The sequence below is a fragment of the Acinonyx jubatus genome, chromosome B1 (genome assembly GCF_027475565.1).
Source record: "Acinonyx jubatus isolate Ajub_Pintada_27869175 chromosome B1, VMU_Ajub_asm_v1.0, whole genome shotgun sequence".
In the NCBI taxonomy this organism is placed as follows: domain Eukaryota; kingdom Metazoa; phylum Chordata; class Mammalia; order Carnivora; family Felidae; genus Acinonyx; species Acinonyx jubatus.
Window position 1 is genome coordinate 138,542,638 of NC_069382.1, and position 17,003 is coordinate 138,559,640.

The 17,003-nt window shown below is 41.5% G+C and overlaps 1 protein-coding gene across 2 annotated transcripts in view; it reads right to left on the reverse strand.

The window, feature by feature from the left end:
• The window catches only part of FRAS1 (Fraser extracellular matrix complex subunit 1), a 420,203-nt gene that overhangs the window by 8,907 nt on the left and 394,293 nt on the right, over positions 1-17,003 (reverse strand). For both annotated transcript variants that reach the window (XM_053217214.1, XM_027058965.2), the window contains 5 exons: positions 15,645-15,795; positions 13,927-14,034; positions 12,785-12,944; positions 8,638-8,754; positions 619-785 (listed from right to left, as the gene is read on the reverse strand). In XM_053217214.1, the coding sequence (XP_053073189.1) occupies positions 619-785; positions 8,638-8,754; positions 12,785-12,944; positions 13,927-14,034; positions 15,645-15,795 (703 nt within the window). The remainder of the gene's footprint in view (positions 1-618; positions 786-8,637; positions 8,755-12,784; positions 12,945-13,926; positions 14,035-15,644; positions 15,796-17,003) is intronic.

Here is a 17,003-nt window from a genome sequence, read left to right on the forward strand (position 1 = left end):
TATTAAACATTGTGAGAAGTACTATCAAAAATGAATAACGTTCCGTGAAAGTGAAAACTATGGAGGCCTACGCTCAGTTGTCAGGTGTGGTCAGGGAAGGCCTCTTTGAGGAGGTTCATATTTAAGTAGAGAAGAGAAGAAGGAGCCAACCTTTTGAAACATCAAGAAAACCACATTTGAGGTGAGGAGGGAGCACAGGAATCATTTCCAGTAGAGAAAGCATGATGGAGAGGACGTAGACATTTACACCTTGAGGCTGGTACATAGTAGGGGTCATGCTACGTACTTTCTCTGAGTAATTGAGAGATAGACTTACCCAAAGTCAAGACAGTGTGTTAGAATCAGGCTGGGAATTCCAGTCTTCTTACCACTCAGACCAGTGTTTTCCACAATTCTACCACCCTGCCAATCATTATAGCACCACATATGTAATCTTATTTTGAAACAGCATGAAAGAAGGATGTAGGTCTGTTCCTTGGTTAAACCTTGGCTGCCCTAAAACCAAGCCCAGGGGAATCTTCACGGGAGAGTTGCCTGGAAGCTAATGAGCAGAGACCTGTCCTAAAGCATCTCAAGTCTGATCAGAGTCTCTTTTTGTAGGTGAAGGAAACAACTTACCTTTTGAGAAGGCCCCTTTATAATCCATTTCTGCCAGTGACATATCAGATGTATTGGGATCCATTAGGAATACCTTCTCATTATTGCAGAGCTGAAATTCAGTATTGAGCGAGTACACAACTGGTACAGGGCGGTTGGTCTGCTGGAATGCAATGGGGATCAGGAATCTAAATGTGGGAGAAACAAGAGCTCCTTGAGAGCAGGGTCAACTTTGTAAACTTCGAGCTGCCCTCCCTTCCTACCCTTCTCAGGTTTGTGAACAGAGCTTTGTTGCAGGTGCTAAATGATCACTGAATAAAGAGATGTGTGTCGGAGAGGCACTTTATTAGTTTGGGTCATTATGAGGTTAATCTGCTCTTTTGAGCAGAAATAATCTAATTCATCTTTAGAACTCTTTTGTACTCTCTGCTTTTCCTGGCGCTTTCATTCTGAAGGTCCCCAAGGTTGCTCTTTGATTGCTAAAGGACTCACTGCCATGGTGCTCTGCTTAGACCTCTCTGTCCCAGATCTTCATACTCTGAGACTTTGACTTTTTCAATTAGATCCAAACTTATTTATCCTTTGTCCCACTCTTTAAGACATTTCTAGACAATACTCTCTTGCCTCACTCCCTACTTTAACCTCCCTGGCCTTCTTTCTTGGTCTTTTAAATCTGCTCTTTTCTTCTCAGCCTTTGGCAGGTAAGGGCTCCTCCAGCCAGACTGGCTTTCTTTAGGTCTCTTGATGTGTTCTCTACTCCAAATTTTCACTGCCTCGGGACTCACTGTTCAACAAATATTCACTGTGCTTTTATTATAAGATAGACATTGTTCTAGTAATGGGAATCCATCTGTGAACAAAGTAGAAAAATATATGCCCTCGGGGACATTACATTCCAATAGGAAGACAGTTAATAAAGTAAGTTCAAAAACATATAGTACATTAGAAGGAAGCAGGTGATGAAGAGAAACTCTAGGCAGAGAAAAGGAATGCTAGGAAGAAGTTCAACTGGAACTTTTAAATGTGGAGGGCATGGAAGGCCTCAGTGAGAGGAAAACTAGGAGGTTAGAGGTACCCTTACCTGAGATGGGAAAACTGTGGGAGGACTAGATTTGGTGGAGAAAGATAAAGGATTAAGCAACAGGCATGTTCAACTTGGGAGGCCTATAAGAGAGCCAGGTGGAGATGCTGAGCAGTCAATCTGATGCACAAGTCTGGATCTGAGAGGTAAGCCCTGGGCTGAAGGTGCTCCTTTGCATTTAAAACCTTAAGAATGAATGAATGAAACCACCACATGAAAACCGAGAAGGGGAGTACAGTGATTCCTCAGAAAGTTAAAGATAGAACTACCCTATGACTCAGCAACTGCACTACTAGGTATTTAGCCAAAGGATACAAAAATACTGACTTCAAGGGGCACACGCACCCCAATGTATTTAGCAGCACTATCAACAATAGCCAAATTATAGAAAAAGCCCAAATGTCCATCGATTGATCAATGGATAAAGAAGATGTACATACACGATGGAATATTACACAGCCATCAAAAGAATGAAATTTTGCCATTTGCAGCAATGTGGATGGAGCTAGAGAGTATTATGCTAAGCAAAATAAGTCAGAGAACATACGATTTTACTCATATGTGGAATTTAAGAAGAATAAGAGATGAACATAGAGGAAGGGAAGGAAAAATAAAATAAAAACAGAGAGAGGCAAACTCTAAGAGACTCTTAACTATAGAAAACAAACTGAGGGTTGCTAAAGGGGAAATAGGTGGGGGATGGGCCAAATGGGTGAAGGTTATTAAGGAGGGAGGGCACTTGTGATAAGCACTTGGTTGTACGTAAGTGATGAATCACTGAACTCTACTCCTGAGACCAATACTACACTATATGTTAACTCACTTGAATTAACATAAAATCTTGGAAAGAAAAAAAAAAAGAAGAAAACAGAGAAGAGACAGGTCAGACATGACACTTAGGGCACTCAAATTCAAAAACAATAGAAAAGAGAAGGAACCAGCAGAGCAGATGGTGAGGAAAAGCCAGTGGGGTAGAAGGAAAACCTACAGAGCACGACAGTCCAGCTGAGTGAAGAAAGCGTCTCAAGGAGGAGACTGAACAACTGCTAAATGTTGTGAAGCCATCACAAAAATCAAGATAAGACTTAACCCCTGGTTCTAGTAAGACACAGTCACTGGTGACCTTGATAAGATCAAGCTGGGTTAAGGGATGAGAGCAGAAGCGTCACTGCAGCAGGCTCCAGAGATATTGGAAGGTGACAAACCGGAAATTGTGAATCTAGGCGACTTTTAAGGGACAGCTTAACGTACAAGGAAGGAGAAAAATGGGTGGGGAGGGTGAAACGGGGTCAAGAAAGGACTTTTATTTTTTAGAGATGGGAAAAGTTACGTTTTCAATGCTGATTGGAATGATTCATAGAGAGAACTGCTCCTTTATAAGATCCTCTTTATAAAGTAGAGAGGATTTGGGTTCCAGTGCACAAGTGGAGCCGCTGGCTGTGAGCAGGAGCCAGGGCTGTTCCTGCATTCCGACGGGTGTGCATGTGCAGATGCAGGAGGTCAGCAGATAGGACAGTAGGAGCTTGGGTGAGTTCTCTTCTGGTTTCTTCTGTTTCCTCCATGAAATAGGACACAAAATAATCAGCTGAGGGTGAGGACCGGGGAGATACAGCAATCTGAGTGGGAAGGAGAAGGAGTAAAATAGTTGAGAAGAATGGGAGAGTGAAGCCATTGGTTAGGGGACCGTTGTTTCCTGCTGGGAAGCCCTGAGGGTCCACCTGAGATTAGTGATAATGCATTTAGTTTCCTGACTTTGATCTTGCTGCACATTCTGCTGGAACACTCCTCCTCTGTCTGCCTTTCTTTGCCGAATTAACTCCTAGTTATCCTCCAGATCTCAACTCAAACACCCCTGTCTCTAGGAAGCTCACGCTCTTTCTCCTCCCTTCCAGGCTTGGTCAGACCCCTTATCATTTGTTCTCATCACACTGTGCACTTTTCTTTCCAAGTACTTATCATGGTTTGATATTTTATTTAAATGTGACTTTAAATGTACATCTGATCAAAGTCCACCTCACCCATTACAGGTTCCACTAGCGTCACAGCCCATATGTATCTGCTCGTTGTCATATCTTCAATGAAAGCCAAGCTTCTGACACATACATTTGTTAAAGAATGATGCATGACTGATAATTTCAATGCTTTATGCTTCCAAGAGAGTCCATCTGACCATTCCTTACTTTTAATGGAAAGTGCTCCAGTGGGTAGTTTTGAGAGGGTTGGGGTATAGGAGGAACTTGGAGTGTGGAGGCAACCCACACAAGCCAGGGCTGACCCTGCTTCAACAACTTTGATGTCACCATTAGTTGCACGGCAGCTCATTTAGCTGACTCAGGGAAACAGGTTTTTCTTGTTAATACTGGTGTTACCAGACTCCACATAGCGCCTGACACCTAAGACACTCAATAAATATTGACTGATTAAATAGAACAAATGATGGATTTGAGATGATGAAGATGATGAGGATTTATAAGATTAGAAGGTATTACAGACCTCACAAAAACAGGCATCACGCGAGACACAATTCTTTTGAATTAGGTCTGAATTCCCTGAGTCAGTCTTGATTATTTGTTGTGTTATGGTTCTACTGCATCCGTATGGAGCCACAGAGGTGATCAAAAGCCAGGTTATGTCCTATGGAAAGTCACCCTGGGAATAACAAGGACCCCACAAGTAACGATCTCCCTGATGCAAGGCAAAGATTTCCAACTCTGAAGCCTTAGAATACTGACTCAACAACACTCTTCCCTCTGTGGCCTCCCACACCCACACACACCAGTGGATGGAAATGGGTTGGTGCTTTCTTTGCTCCCTTTTGCCATTTTCAAACCTCTCTCCTCTTACAAAAAAAAAAAAAAAAAAAAAAAAAAAATCCAGGACCTACCCTGGAGAAACTCTTCTCACACATGTACACTCAGAGACAAATAGAGTATTCCTCCTAATAGAATATGGAATTGTAAGTCAAATACAATGGTCAAATAAATTGTGGAATATTCCCACAATGAATACCTTAAGGCGGTGAAAACCACACTACAGCTACATGAATCAACACAAATGTTGATATACTTATGAATCAGGAAATGATTCACTGAGCAAAAAAGAAAACTTGCAGAGAGAATTTGTGCAGTATGACATTTTTATATCGCTCAAAAAAAACACATGCAAAACCATGCAGAAGTAAAAAGGAGGTAAACCATAAACCAAAACAAGGAATGATAAATACAAACATCAGTCTAGTGGTTATCTTGGCCAAAAGGTGGAAGAGAGAGCAAGTGGAAAGGGCACTAAGGGTATTTAAAAGGTACTGGTGGGGCACCTGGGGGGCTCAGTCAGTTGAGCATCCAACTATTAGTTTTGGCTCAGGTCATGATCTCATGTTTCGTGGCTTTGAGGCCCATGTTGGGCTCCATGCTCACAGCATAGAACCTGCTTAAGATCCTCTGTCTCGCTTTCTCTCTGCCCCTCCCCCACTCATGCTCGCACACTCTCTCTCTCTCTCTCTCTCTCTCTCTCAAAATAAATAAATAAACTTAAAAAAAATAAAAGGTACTGGTAATGATCTATTTCTTTTTTTTCTTTACTCCAACTTTCACTCGTTATAAAATGGAAAGAACAGTGCCAATTTTCTGGGGGGCCACCGTGGTAAGAATTAACTCTTCAGAGCCTAGTACAGAGTCTCCCGCATAGTCTGCACTACATACATGATCTTTCATATCACTGGTAGTTGTTACTACTCATTTTATCATGAATAGCACAGCCTAAGAGATACTCATTTATTGTAGTTGCAATTCATATTAGGTAATATTCTGTTTCTTGAGGTATTATATGTGTACTATATATGGTCTTCTGACTATCTAAAATAATATTCCTATTTGGGCACCTGGGCGGCTCAGTTGGTTAAGTGTCTGACTTCGACACAGGTCATGATTTCACGGTTCATGAGTTCGAGCCCCCCATCAGCCTCGCCGCTGTCAGTGCAGAACCTGCTTCAGGTCCTCTGTCCCCCACCTCCTCTGTGCCCCTCCCCCACTTGTGCTCTTTCTCTCAAAAATAAATAAACACTAAATAAATGAATAAATAAATAAATAAATAAGATAATATTCATAATTTAACAATTTTAATACATGAATAGAAATCTCCAGTATATCTTACCAGATTATTTGCCCTCATTCTTCCTTATTTCAGCCAACCACTATTTTCCTGGTCACTTTCCCTCCCTCATTTAGCTGACTGGTGTTCCTACCATTAATCTTGATGATTTCAACATCCACATGGATGAATCATCTAATACCTTAACCCCTCAGTTCCTTAATACCTTCACCTCAAAGAGCTTGTTCTTCCCCCCAACCACAGCCACCTATGCTTCATGGTCCTACTATGCACCACCTCCAAGAATATCATTTTCCAGCACCTCACTCTCTAACTACCACCTCCTAACTTCCCAGCTCACCCATGCTACTACTCCTGTTCATTCATTCTCCAGTCACGTAGAACCTCCCTGACCACTTGTCCCAGCATACTGAGAAACTGGAACACTGACACACTCATGGTGGGAATGCACACACAATGTTACATATTACAAACACTTCAGAAAACAGTTTGGCAGTTTCTTAAAAAGTTAAGCATGCAGGGGGCGCCTGGGTGGCTCAGTCCGTTAAGCCGCTGATTTTGGCTCAGGTCATGATCTCACAGTTGGTGGGTTCAAACCCCACATCAGGCTCTGTGCTGACATCTTGGAGCCTGGAGCCTGCTTCAGAATTTGTGTCTCCCTCGCTCTCTGCCCCTCCCCCACTTATGCTTTCTCCCTCAAAAATAAATAAACATTTTTTAAAAATTCCAAAAAAAAAGTTAAGCATATATTCCCCATATGATCCAGCCATTCCATTCCTAAGTATTTACACAAGAAAACTGAAAGCATATGTCCATGTAAAGGTCTGTGTATATACATTCATAGCAGCTTTATTTATCATAGCCATCAACTGGAAACACCCCAAATGCCCACCAACTGATGAGCTGATAAACAAATTGTAGTATATCCACACCATGGACTACAATTCGGCAATTACAGGAACAAACTACTGATAATACACAACAGGAATGCATGAAAATAATCGCACTGTGTGAAAAAAGCCAGAGAAGAAGAATGCATACTGTATGATGCCATTTATACAAATTTCTAGAAAATGCAAACTAATCTGTAGTGACAGAAAGCAGATCAGTGGATGCCTGGACAAAGGGGTGGGCTGGGCTGGGGTGGGAGGGATGACCAAGGGGCATGAGGAAACTTCGAAGGAAATGGATATATTCACTATCTTAGTTCTGATGGTTTCATGGGTGTTGTAAAAATTTATCAGTTGGACGTACCATAAATATGCAGTTTATCTTATTGTCAATAATATGGCAATTTAACAATCAGTCAACAGGCTCTCAGCACAGCCTGATCTGCTGCCATCTGTACAGACAGCATACTTTCCCACTCTCTAAGATGGCTGCCTCACTTCCTCCTCTCTTCTCAAACCTCAGTGTTCCTCACTTCCATCCCATGCTTGGTTTCTCATTTTATGGAGAAAATGGATTTAATCAGATTCTACTTTTCATCCCTGCCCTCCCATTCTACCAATTTTCCCCTCACCTATATCCACACACACCTGCATGCCTTCCTCTCTCTGTGAGTAAACATTCTGTGCTTTTAGCAAAGGTCAGCCCTTCCCCTCTCATCCCGGGCCTATCCCCACCCTATTCAAGGGTTTGGCTCTGCAGATTTTCCCTTGTTCTGCTGCAACATTAAATTTCACCTAATAGACCAACTGGGTTACTTCCACCAGAATACAAATATCCTGAAATATTTTCTACTCTAAAACACAAATAAGACCTCCTTTGACTTTGTTTCTAGCTACTGTCCCTTTCTGCTGATGTCCTTTATAATAAAACACCTTAGACACAGTTTACCCCTGTTGTCTCTACTTTCTCGTCGCCATCTCTTAAGCCCACTCCAACCAGACTTTAACCCCTCACTCCACTGACCCTGCCCTTTGGCAAGATCATCAACGACTTCTGAATCACCAAATCCAATGCCCAATTCTCAGTTTCTTAATCTGAACGTCACATTCCAAATTATCTTCTCTTTATGATAATGTCAGATCCTGTCTTCAGCATCATCTCTCAGAAATGTTTTCTCTTCACTTTGCTCTGCTCCTGGGAAAATGGCACTCGACTATCCACTGTCTGAGAGCAGAGGTTACTTTTAGTCCTCTGCTATAATCTCCAGGCTGGACCAGAGCCAAGCACATGGTAAAAGCCGAGTTAATACTGGTTGAATGAATACTGGTTGAGGTGAGTACAGGCTGATGTATAGTTGATTCTTGTTATTTGTGGTAAGTATGTTCTATAAAGTCACAGTGAACACTGAATTAGTGAATACTGAATCACTGCTCTTAGGGGAAATAGAGGGTAGAGTCCCTGCAGCCTCTGGTCACAACATTTTGATTGACCGACCAATACCTAACACTGTTTTATGCATGTTTCTGCTAAGAATACCTTACTTAATATGTTGCTCATTTGTTAACGTGGAACTGACAAACCTATGCCCAGAGAAGCCTATCCGACTTTCCCCAAGGCACATCACAGCCTACCTGTACTTAGAAACACCACATAGCACTTCAGCACTATGCTTGGGAGCCATTATAAACCGTGAAATCACCAAGAAAAAGCACACAAATTTGAAAACCATGGTACTATGTAGCCACGGAAAGGATACTTGTTTCTAGTACAAAAGCTTCAACAAGAAGGCCTTACTTGACCTGAGCCGGGAATGTGCGTGTCCAGTGACTCAACAATTTGCCACTCTGCATGTCCATGAATGACCGTGAAGGCACCGCGAGAACGGACTTTGCAGATACAAATACATTTTAGTGAGGAGGTGGATTTACAAACAGTGAAGATCTCCTGCATTTCTCTACCTTTCTGGGGCATGTGCAGTGCAGGCCAAAGGCTTCTCCCCTGGATCAATCCATGGCTGTGTGGGCTGCACGGTGCATGGAATCAGGTGGATGGTATACTCCCCCGAGTAGTCCTTCCTGGAAACACACAGAGCAGACTGTGGTTAGAGGGGACATTTTATAGATTATTTACTTACCCAGAAACACACTGACGTTTCAGATGGCATTTGTGCCTGGCATCCACAACCTTTACGAGCCTGCAAACACAATTTTCAGAAATCCGTCATGGATTGTTTTAACCATCAGGGTATTATCCAGAGGTGTTAAATGGTGCTATTTTCCTTTATCCTATGCAGGTCCTTTTCCTGAGAAAAGCTGAGAAAGGCGTATTGTTTGTAAAAACCTAAAAGGCCCAGTGAAGATAAAACAGAACTGGCCACTTCCTTCAGATTTCCATGAAACTTGTTTGACAATTTCTGTTTGGCACTTCTAGTTGACGGACACCCTGTTCAACACATGCTCAACTGCTAAAGATGTTACTTATTAAGATGTGAACACGGCAGCTGCTGCTCTGACAGAAGTGGTGGCAAATGCCTCAGAGTTAAAGGACACCCCTCTCCAGAGAATGCCCCCGCCCCCGTTAGCGCAGCACTCAGTTTCCAGGCTCCTCTCCCAAACTCTAGAGGCTCAGCCCTTTGTGGAGCTGAAGAAAAATCTCTCTTCTCACAGGAGACCGAGGGCTGCCATTTTCCCTATATGTGGTGGATCACAGAATTCTGAAGGTTATGACACCAAGAACATGGAGCGTTTGTACCCTCACCTACTTCATTTCCTTCACTTGTCATGGAGTAGCAGCCCCAGCCCTGGCAGGTTGTCTGGAAGACAGCCAGGCAGCCAGAGACTTCAGGAAGATTCTTCAAGGAGTCTTGGGAGGCTGCCATCCCCTGAATGAAGAGTGCAGGGCTAGGAGTCTTAATTCTAACTACTGTGAGCGATCTGTGACAGTTCTCGCGTTTGCTGTGTTTCTTTTTTGACCATTTCTTGTGTATTCATCTATTTATTCATAAACCGATAGCAAAGAAATAAATAAACAGGAGTTTTGTGACACATCCTGGGTCATTGTAGTGGAATGGCACAAGCTACACTGTGAGATAGTCTAAACCTGGCTTGGCATTGCCTCTGTATGACTGTATGACTTTTCACATGCCACACAAACTTACAGGGCTTGGTTTCTAAGCCCCTTCCTGTCTGACAGTCTATGTGTCTGCAGTTTTTCTACGTGATCCCTATCTTCCTCCGAGCTTAGACTTTATACACCATATTTGAATTACATGAAAATTGACATGTATAATGTGAATAGTAACCCATAATTAATAGAAATGCTTAGGCAGAACTGACCATGCCCGACCCTTGCTTTCAAACAGGACAGATCATGTTGCCCCTCTGCTCAAACCCTGCTGTGGCTCCCAATGCACTGGGGTAAAAGTCAAAATCCATGCACTGGTCTACAAGGCTCCACATGGTGGCCCTACCCCATCCCCTTACATTTTTGACCTTACTGCCTATCATCCTTCTCCTTGCTCACTCCAGTCCAGCCACACCAGCCTCCTTGCTATTCCCCAAGATGCTAGAAATGCTGTCAATTCAGGAACTCTGCCAGGAACTTCTTTCCCTGATAATCTGCATAGCGAATTCCCTTATCTCCTTCACGTATTTGTTCAAGTGTACATTCTTGATGAGGGCTACTTTGAAGATCTTAATTAAAATTACAATGTCCCCTTCCCCATCCTGATTCCCCTTACCCTGCTCTAAATCTTTTATTTTTCCATAGCACTCCCCACCTTCTGACATGCTCTACTATACTTATTTATTGACCTTTTTATGTCTTTTTACTTTACTGTAAGTGCTGTGTGCAAGGATCTTTAAATTGTTCACTGATGTATCCAAGTGCCTAGAACCTTCTGCAAAACACAGCAAATGCTCAATAAATATTTGTTGAACAAACGAATGAAGGATTTCATGGCCTCCCAAACCCACAGTCCTACTTTTCCCATCCCTAAATATGATTTAGGTCCGTTTCCTCACCATCCCTGTGTATATACCAAACACAGCCCTAGATGCAGGTCTTTAATTCTAAAGTTCCTCTCCTCTCCTTTCAAAAAATTAGACATTACTCATATTGCAACATGGAGCATGAGCTGTGACCCTCCTCCAGGAAGATTTGTACAGCTCCCTAACCTTCCCTGAACCGCTATAGTCTCAGTGTTCCTTACCTCTTACAGTGCACATTGCACAGAATGCTGGATGGTGTTCCATACTTTGCCATTTATCCAAATATTTTTGTCTCCTTACCTCAAACTTAAACTCTTAAAGGATGTTTATTCAGGACCTACCATGTGGTAAAACCTGTAGCTCTGGGAATTCAAGATCAATCAGGTATGCCTTTACCCTTGGGAAGCTCACCAGCTAGTGGAAAATAGGATTCTACTTAGAGCATTTAATATAATGAACTGTGTTATGGTAGAAAATGGAACAAAGAGGGAATGGGAGGAGGATCTTCTAGCACTGGATGGAGAGTCGGCAAAGATGTCACAGAGGGGTCAGTATTTGAGAGTATTTGAGCTGGGGTTCAGAAGAGTTCAAGGTCTGCAAGAAGGAAAGAGTAGGAAGGGCAGAGGGAATGGAAGTGTAGTTGGGTTGGTGGGTTCAGGGGTTGATGGGATATTTAATGTGGTTGGGAGGTTGGGTTTGAGATGAGGCAGAAGGGAGGGTGTGGGCTCTGAATAAAGAATTTGGACTTCATCCAGTAGGCAGTGGGGAGTTAGCAGAGGATTTAAAGAGGACAGTTTCCATGTCTATAAATTAGGACAAAGTGTGTGCATAATCTCATGAGCTTGGGGAAAGCACAGCCTTTGAAGATTATTATATATTGATTTCAAAGGAATCATTATTTAAAAAAATACCTGATAGAAGACCAAAATTTCACAATTAATGACATCTTTTTGAAAATGATTCTTAAGATAATCTGCCACTTCTTAACTATAAAGATGGAACAAGAATTTCATCTTGTTTAGAGATCTTAATTTCATGATCTATAAAATAAGGATAACAATATTCACGACAGATTCCCAGTTGCCTCATTATCTTTTTTATGGATAGTTTTTTATAATACTTTTAATTATGTTTCTCCTATTCTTCCCCTTTACAAAAGAGATATTTTGCTGTATTTAACCAATTCCTATTCCACCTCTATCTTGGGTGTGGGAGAGAGATAAATCTTATTATTTATTTTATAGAACACTGGACATAAGGATGGCATCTAGACCTGATAGTCAGAGATCCTGGATTTTGAACGGGTTGTGGTGACTGAAGTCTCTTTATTATACTATGATTTTAATTTCCCAGCTTCTCTTGCAGGCAGATGTGTCATGTAATTAAATTCTAGCTATAGGATGTGAGTAGAAATTATATGCAGCCTTCTTGGTCTTGTCCTTGTAATAAGGGTAACCACTTCCTGGTTTATAGCAGAAGCTGATCTGACTTAATTTGTTTCTTTCTATTTTTGGAGGGTTATTTCTTTAAAAAAATTTTTTTTTCAACGTTTTTTATTTATTTTTGGGACAGAGAGAGACAGAGCATGAACGGGGGAGGGGCAGAGAGAGAGGGAGACACAGAATCGGAAACAGGCTCCAGGCTCCGAGCCATCAGCCCAGAGCCCGACGCGGGGCTCTAACTCACGGACTGGGAGATCGTGACCTGGCTGAAGTCGGACGCTTAACCGACTGCGCCACCCAGGCGCCCTAAAAAAATTTTTTTTGATGTTTGTTTATTTTTGAGAGAGAGAGAGAGAGGGACAGAGTGCGAGTGGGGAAGGGCAGAGAGAGAGGGAGACACAGAATCTGAAGCAGGCTCCAGGCTCTGAGCTGTCAGCACAGAGCCCAATGGGGGGTTCAAATTCATAAACTGTGAGATCATGACTTGAGCTGAAGTCAGACACTTAACCAACTGAGCCACCCAGGTGGCCCATGTTGGAGGGTTATTTCTATCCCCACCACCTTATAATAGAAATCCAACCTTTGGTGTGGGGGGAAGCCCTATTTCCCAAGCTCCTGGAAGAGACTGAGACCATTTTTAGATCTACCCTTGAACACCCCCATCCTGTATTCACCTGTTATAAGAGCTTGTGGCTCTCCAGAGTTGATACGGAGAATCAAAAGTCTGAGCACTCCATAGTAGCTGCAGGTCAAATTCAATTCCTCCTAGATGGTCTGGAGTCATTATGAATGATTTCACATCAGGGAGGGTGTGATGCTCCATCACAAACTGTCCTATTTCAAGGGGAGACACACATACTTATTTGTGAGTTTTATAGTACTTGAGGTGAATCCCCTACTAAAGCCTTAGTACTGAATGAATATACTTTTATCAAACAATGACAGTTATACCTACCTTCTAACCCTTTAGAATGTATTTCACTCTGGCTGGACAGCATGGCATCTCACCCCAGTCTATCATCCTACTCATGATGGTCATTATGGTCATATATATTTATAAACAACACAAATGTACCTTGTAGAAATGGTGCCAAGTATATTCATAATAATAGGGGTCTTTATGGGACAATGTATGTCAAATAAACTTAGCTTTCAATTCCAAAATACATGTTTCTTAGAGGCAGAAAGGTCCTGGTAGTTTATAAATAGAAATATCAAATTCAGATTTTAAAAAACTACACTTAAAGCCACTCAAGTCCTTGGTGGAAGGAAACAATTTTAAACATCATAAAGGTTATTCAGCAGGATACTTCTACTCCTTCAAACTGTAGTCATCCATTGTCATGAATAAATAAAAGTGGAGAGACTTGTAGATTGAGAGACTGAAAAAATATAACAACTAGAATGTATGTGGATATTGATTGGATCCACTTTCCCTTTATATAAACAGATATAAAATAAATACAAAACAATATAAAAACAAATGGAAAAGACACTTGTAGGACAAGAGAGGAAATATGAATATAGACTAGCTATTATTGGATCAATCTTAAATATCTTGATGTAGTGATACTCTTGTGATGTGTAAGAGAATGTCTTTGTTCTCAGGAGAGGCTTCTAAAGTATCTAGAGTAACTTGACAAGAAGTCTGCAGCTTGTTTTCAAATGTGGTACATAAATATGGGTATGGGTGCATACATACATAGCAAAACGTTAACAATTGTTGACTTGGTTTTTCATTGTTCTATTCCTTTACCTTTTGTCTGTGTTTGTAATGTTTCTTAATAAAAAACTGGAAAAACTGCACTGATATTACCTCTGAATTTGGCATGGGTCTTGAATTCAATGACGAGACGGCCATCTTCTCGGATATAGATTCTTATTATCTGAAGCCTTGCAGAGAGCACGCTGTCTGTCTGGATTCCTAGGCAGGCGATCATACATAAAACATCCAAGTTAGGGCATGGAGATCTCGCACATAGTATCCTATATGTGAGCTGTCCCAGAGACACCTCTAAGTAAGAGCTGCACAGTCATTTGAATGTAAGAAAAATGTACATATTCATAGCAACGTAGAATCTATTTAGACACATTTGCCAATTAAAACTGTATGACAGTTCATTCCACTGTTGTTGTTGTTGTTGTTGTTGTTGTTATAGTTCCATTCTCTTTGACATAGTCTCTTCATACCTGAAAATGCCACCTGGACCAGAGTCAGGGCCCCAGCCCATGGCTCAAAACAACTGGCCTTTAAACTTCTATCAACTTGACAGCAGCATGCGGTTATAGTGCATCTGCTTCATACTGTTTGCTTCTCCTTATGGGGACACGTTTTTTTTGTTTTAAGTTTATGTATTTATTTTGAGAGAGAGAGAAAGAGTGTGTGAGCAGGGGGGGCGCAGAGAGAGGGAGAGACAGAATCCCAAGCAGGCTCCACGCTGTCAGCACAGAGCCAGATATGGGACTCAAACTCAGGAACCATGAGATCATGAGCTGAGCAGAGATCAAGAGTCAGTTGTTTAACCAACTGAGCCACCAAGGCACTCTTACAAGGACACATTTCATGACTCGACAGAACCATAAACCATGTCCTGGTGGCTACATTTAATATTAAATCCATGGAGGATTAAAGATTAGCATGTAGAAGGCCAGCCATATATGGTATGACATGAGAGAACTGTGGCTTTAATAAGAGTAACTACAATCATGATGTCCAATGAGTTCAGTATGAATCAAAACAAAAGGACGACCAAAGGATGGGGAAAATAACATTTAAAAAGAACCCCAAATCTCAAGAAATGATTTGACCCAGAGTGTGAAAACTTCCTGAAGTTATTTTCCTATGAGAAATATAAGACAAATGATTTGAGTTGAAAGCACTGAAGAAAGGACTGTACTTTCCATTACTAGAGATGAGGTCCTATCTAAAGAAAACTCCTGTAGCTGGTTAGTATCTCTGTGCCAGATCGAGTAAATCACCTGTAGAGATTTACAGGTGAGGGAGAATGGGAGCAGCAGAAGGGGAGATAATTTTGGGGTATCGTGTGATAGCAGCAGGAAAAGGTGGCTTGGAGGAGATAAGGGTAAGGTGTGAACTCTTAGCTGAGGGGCTGTGGTTCCTGAAAATAACCATGTCCATGAATGCTGATACTAGAGGGCCTGCAGGGATGAAAAACTCAATTCACACCCGGAGTAGAGGATGGCAGGTGACAGATGGGTCCTATACGGTCCATTAGGGGTTTAGAGGTGTCCTTCTGGAGTATAACCATGTTCATTTGCTCCTAGTTAAAAATGGTATAATTCAAAGCATTTAAGGAGCAAAAGCACCTTCGAATCAGATGCATTGAAATGGAAAAATATATCAAGAACAACCTGGCTCACTTTATTCATTTGGTCTAGAGTAGCAGCCCACTTGGACTGTATATAGGACAACGGGATGAAGAATGGAGCTCTTATTAAAAGGAACTACTCATTATTTTCTTTTAGTCTTACTTAAGCATACGGCAGGAGTAGTTAAGATGTAAATGGGTATACCTGTTCTCCAGAGAACAGTGTCATAGAAGAAGGAAAACTCCATCTCAGTGTGGTGCTCCAAAGAAGCCCAGCCCCTGGGGGCTGTCACATAGATGTAGGACACATAGAGAGGCACGTGCACGGTCAGGAACGACTGAGCAGAGTCTCTCACCTGCCAAGCAAAAGGTGTGCACACGGAGGGTTATTTCCTCCCTGGGATGAAAAGGCATATGGTTACATCTCAGTTCAATTTTTACCTCACTCATTTAGTTACTTCTGCAGTCAGTAATTATAACCAAGTACCCACAACCGTGCTGGGCACGTAGGTGCCAGACCAAGCTTCTTCCTCAGCAGTGGAAAAAGCCCAAATCACTGCCATTATGGAACCTATAGTCTAGTAGACATACATAAATTTTAAAAATAAAGAAAGGGATAGGAAGTGTCCAGGATGCTTCTTTCTATAGGGTGATCCGGGAGGGCTTTTCTGAGGGGGTGATACTTGAACAAAAACATTTCTGAAGACTGAGAAGGAGATGTGCCTCCACTGTTCAGTTGCCTTGGACAAGATTTTAAAGGCACACAGTTATTCCCAACGGATCAGTACATAGTCCCTCACTGACCACATTTTCCAGTGGCCTATAGGAGAGCCTGAATCAGCCCTAATTGGGAAGATGCCCAAGTCTATTCACATCTCTGGCAACAGGAAATGAGGTCATGGGATTTGGATATCATATCTAGGAAACTTCCCAACACACAGTTCAGAGCTGTGTATGTTTGGGCAATTTCCCATCTCCTACAATACCTCACGGAAATACTTTTGAAAAGGCAACGCATCATACTTCCAAGAGAATATTTCTTCTAAGGGAATTCCTGTTACTGCTATTAACTTGGCTCAAACATTTTTATTTAACTATGCAGTGAACAAAAACTGGATGGAAAGATAACAAAATATAAACGGAAGCTTTCATGGAGAAGCTAACTGCATGTACGTGTGTATGAATGGGAGAGTTGGTTTATTCATTTTATATTTTCCTCCATAAACACATATTTCTTTTATAACAAAAAAGCTTCGTTTGAAAAAATTTTATTTTTATCATTGGTGGAATCCTATAATCCCCTACGGAACTTAGATTTTTCTTTTGTTTTCAAGCACAATGTAAAGTGTTTCCATGGGCAATTTAGGAAAAGAGCCAAGTGTTTTATCAATCTTTGGGACACAAAAATTTTATTTTTCTAGAATATTTTTTCATATTCAATGTTGTCAGGGATTTAAAATTTGATTACAAGTTTTTCAAAAGACTGCTAATTCCATAAAAAATTATCTTTTGAAATGGCTTAATCTGTTTTCTTCAGGAAATTTCTAGACTTTATCTGGACCTC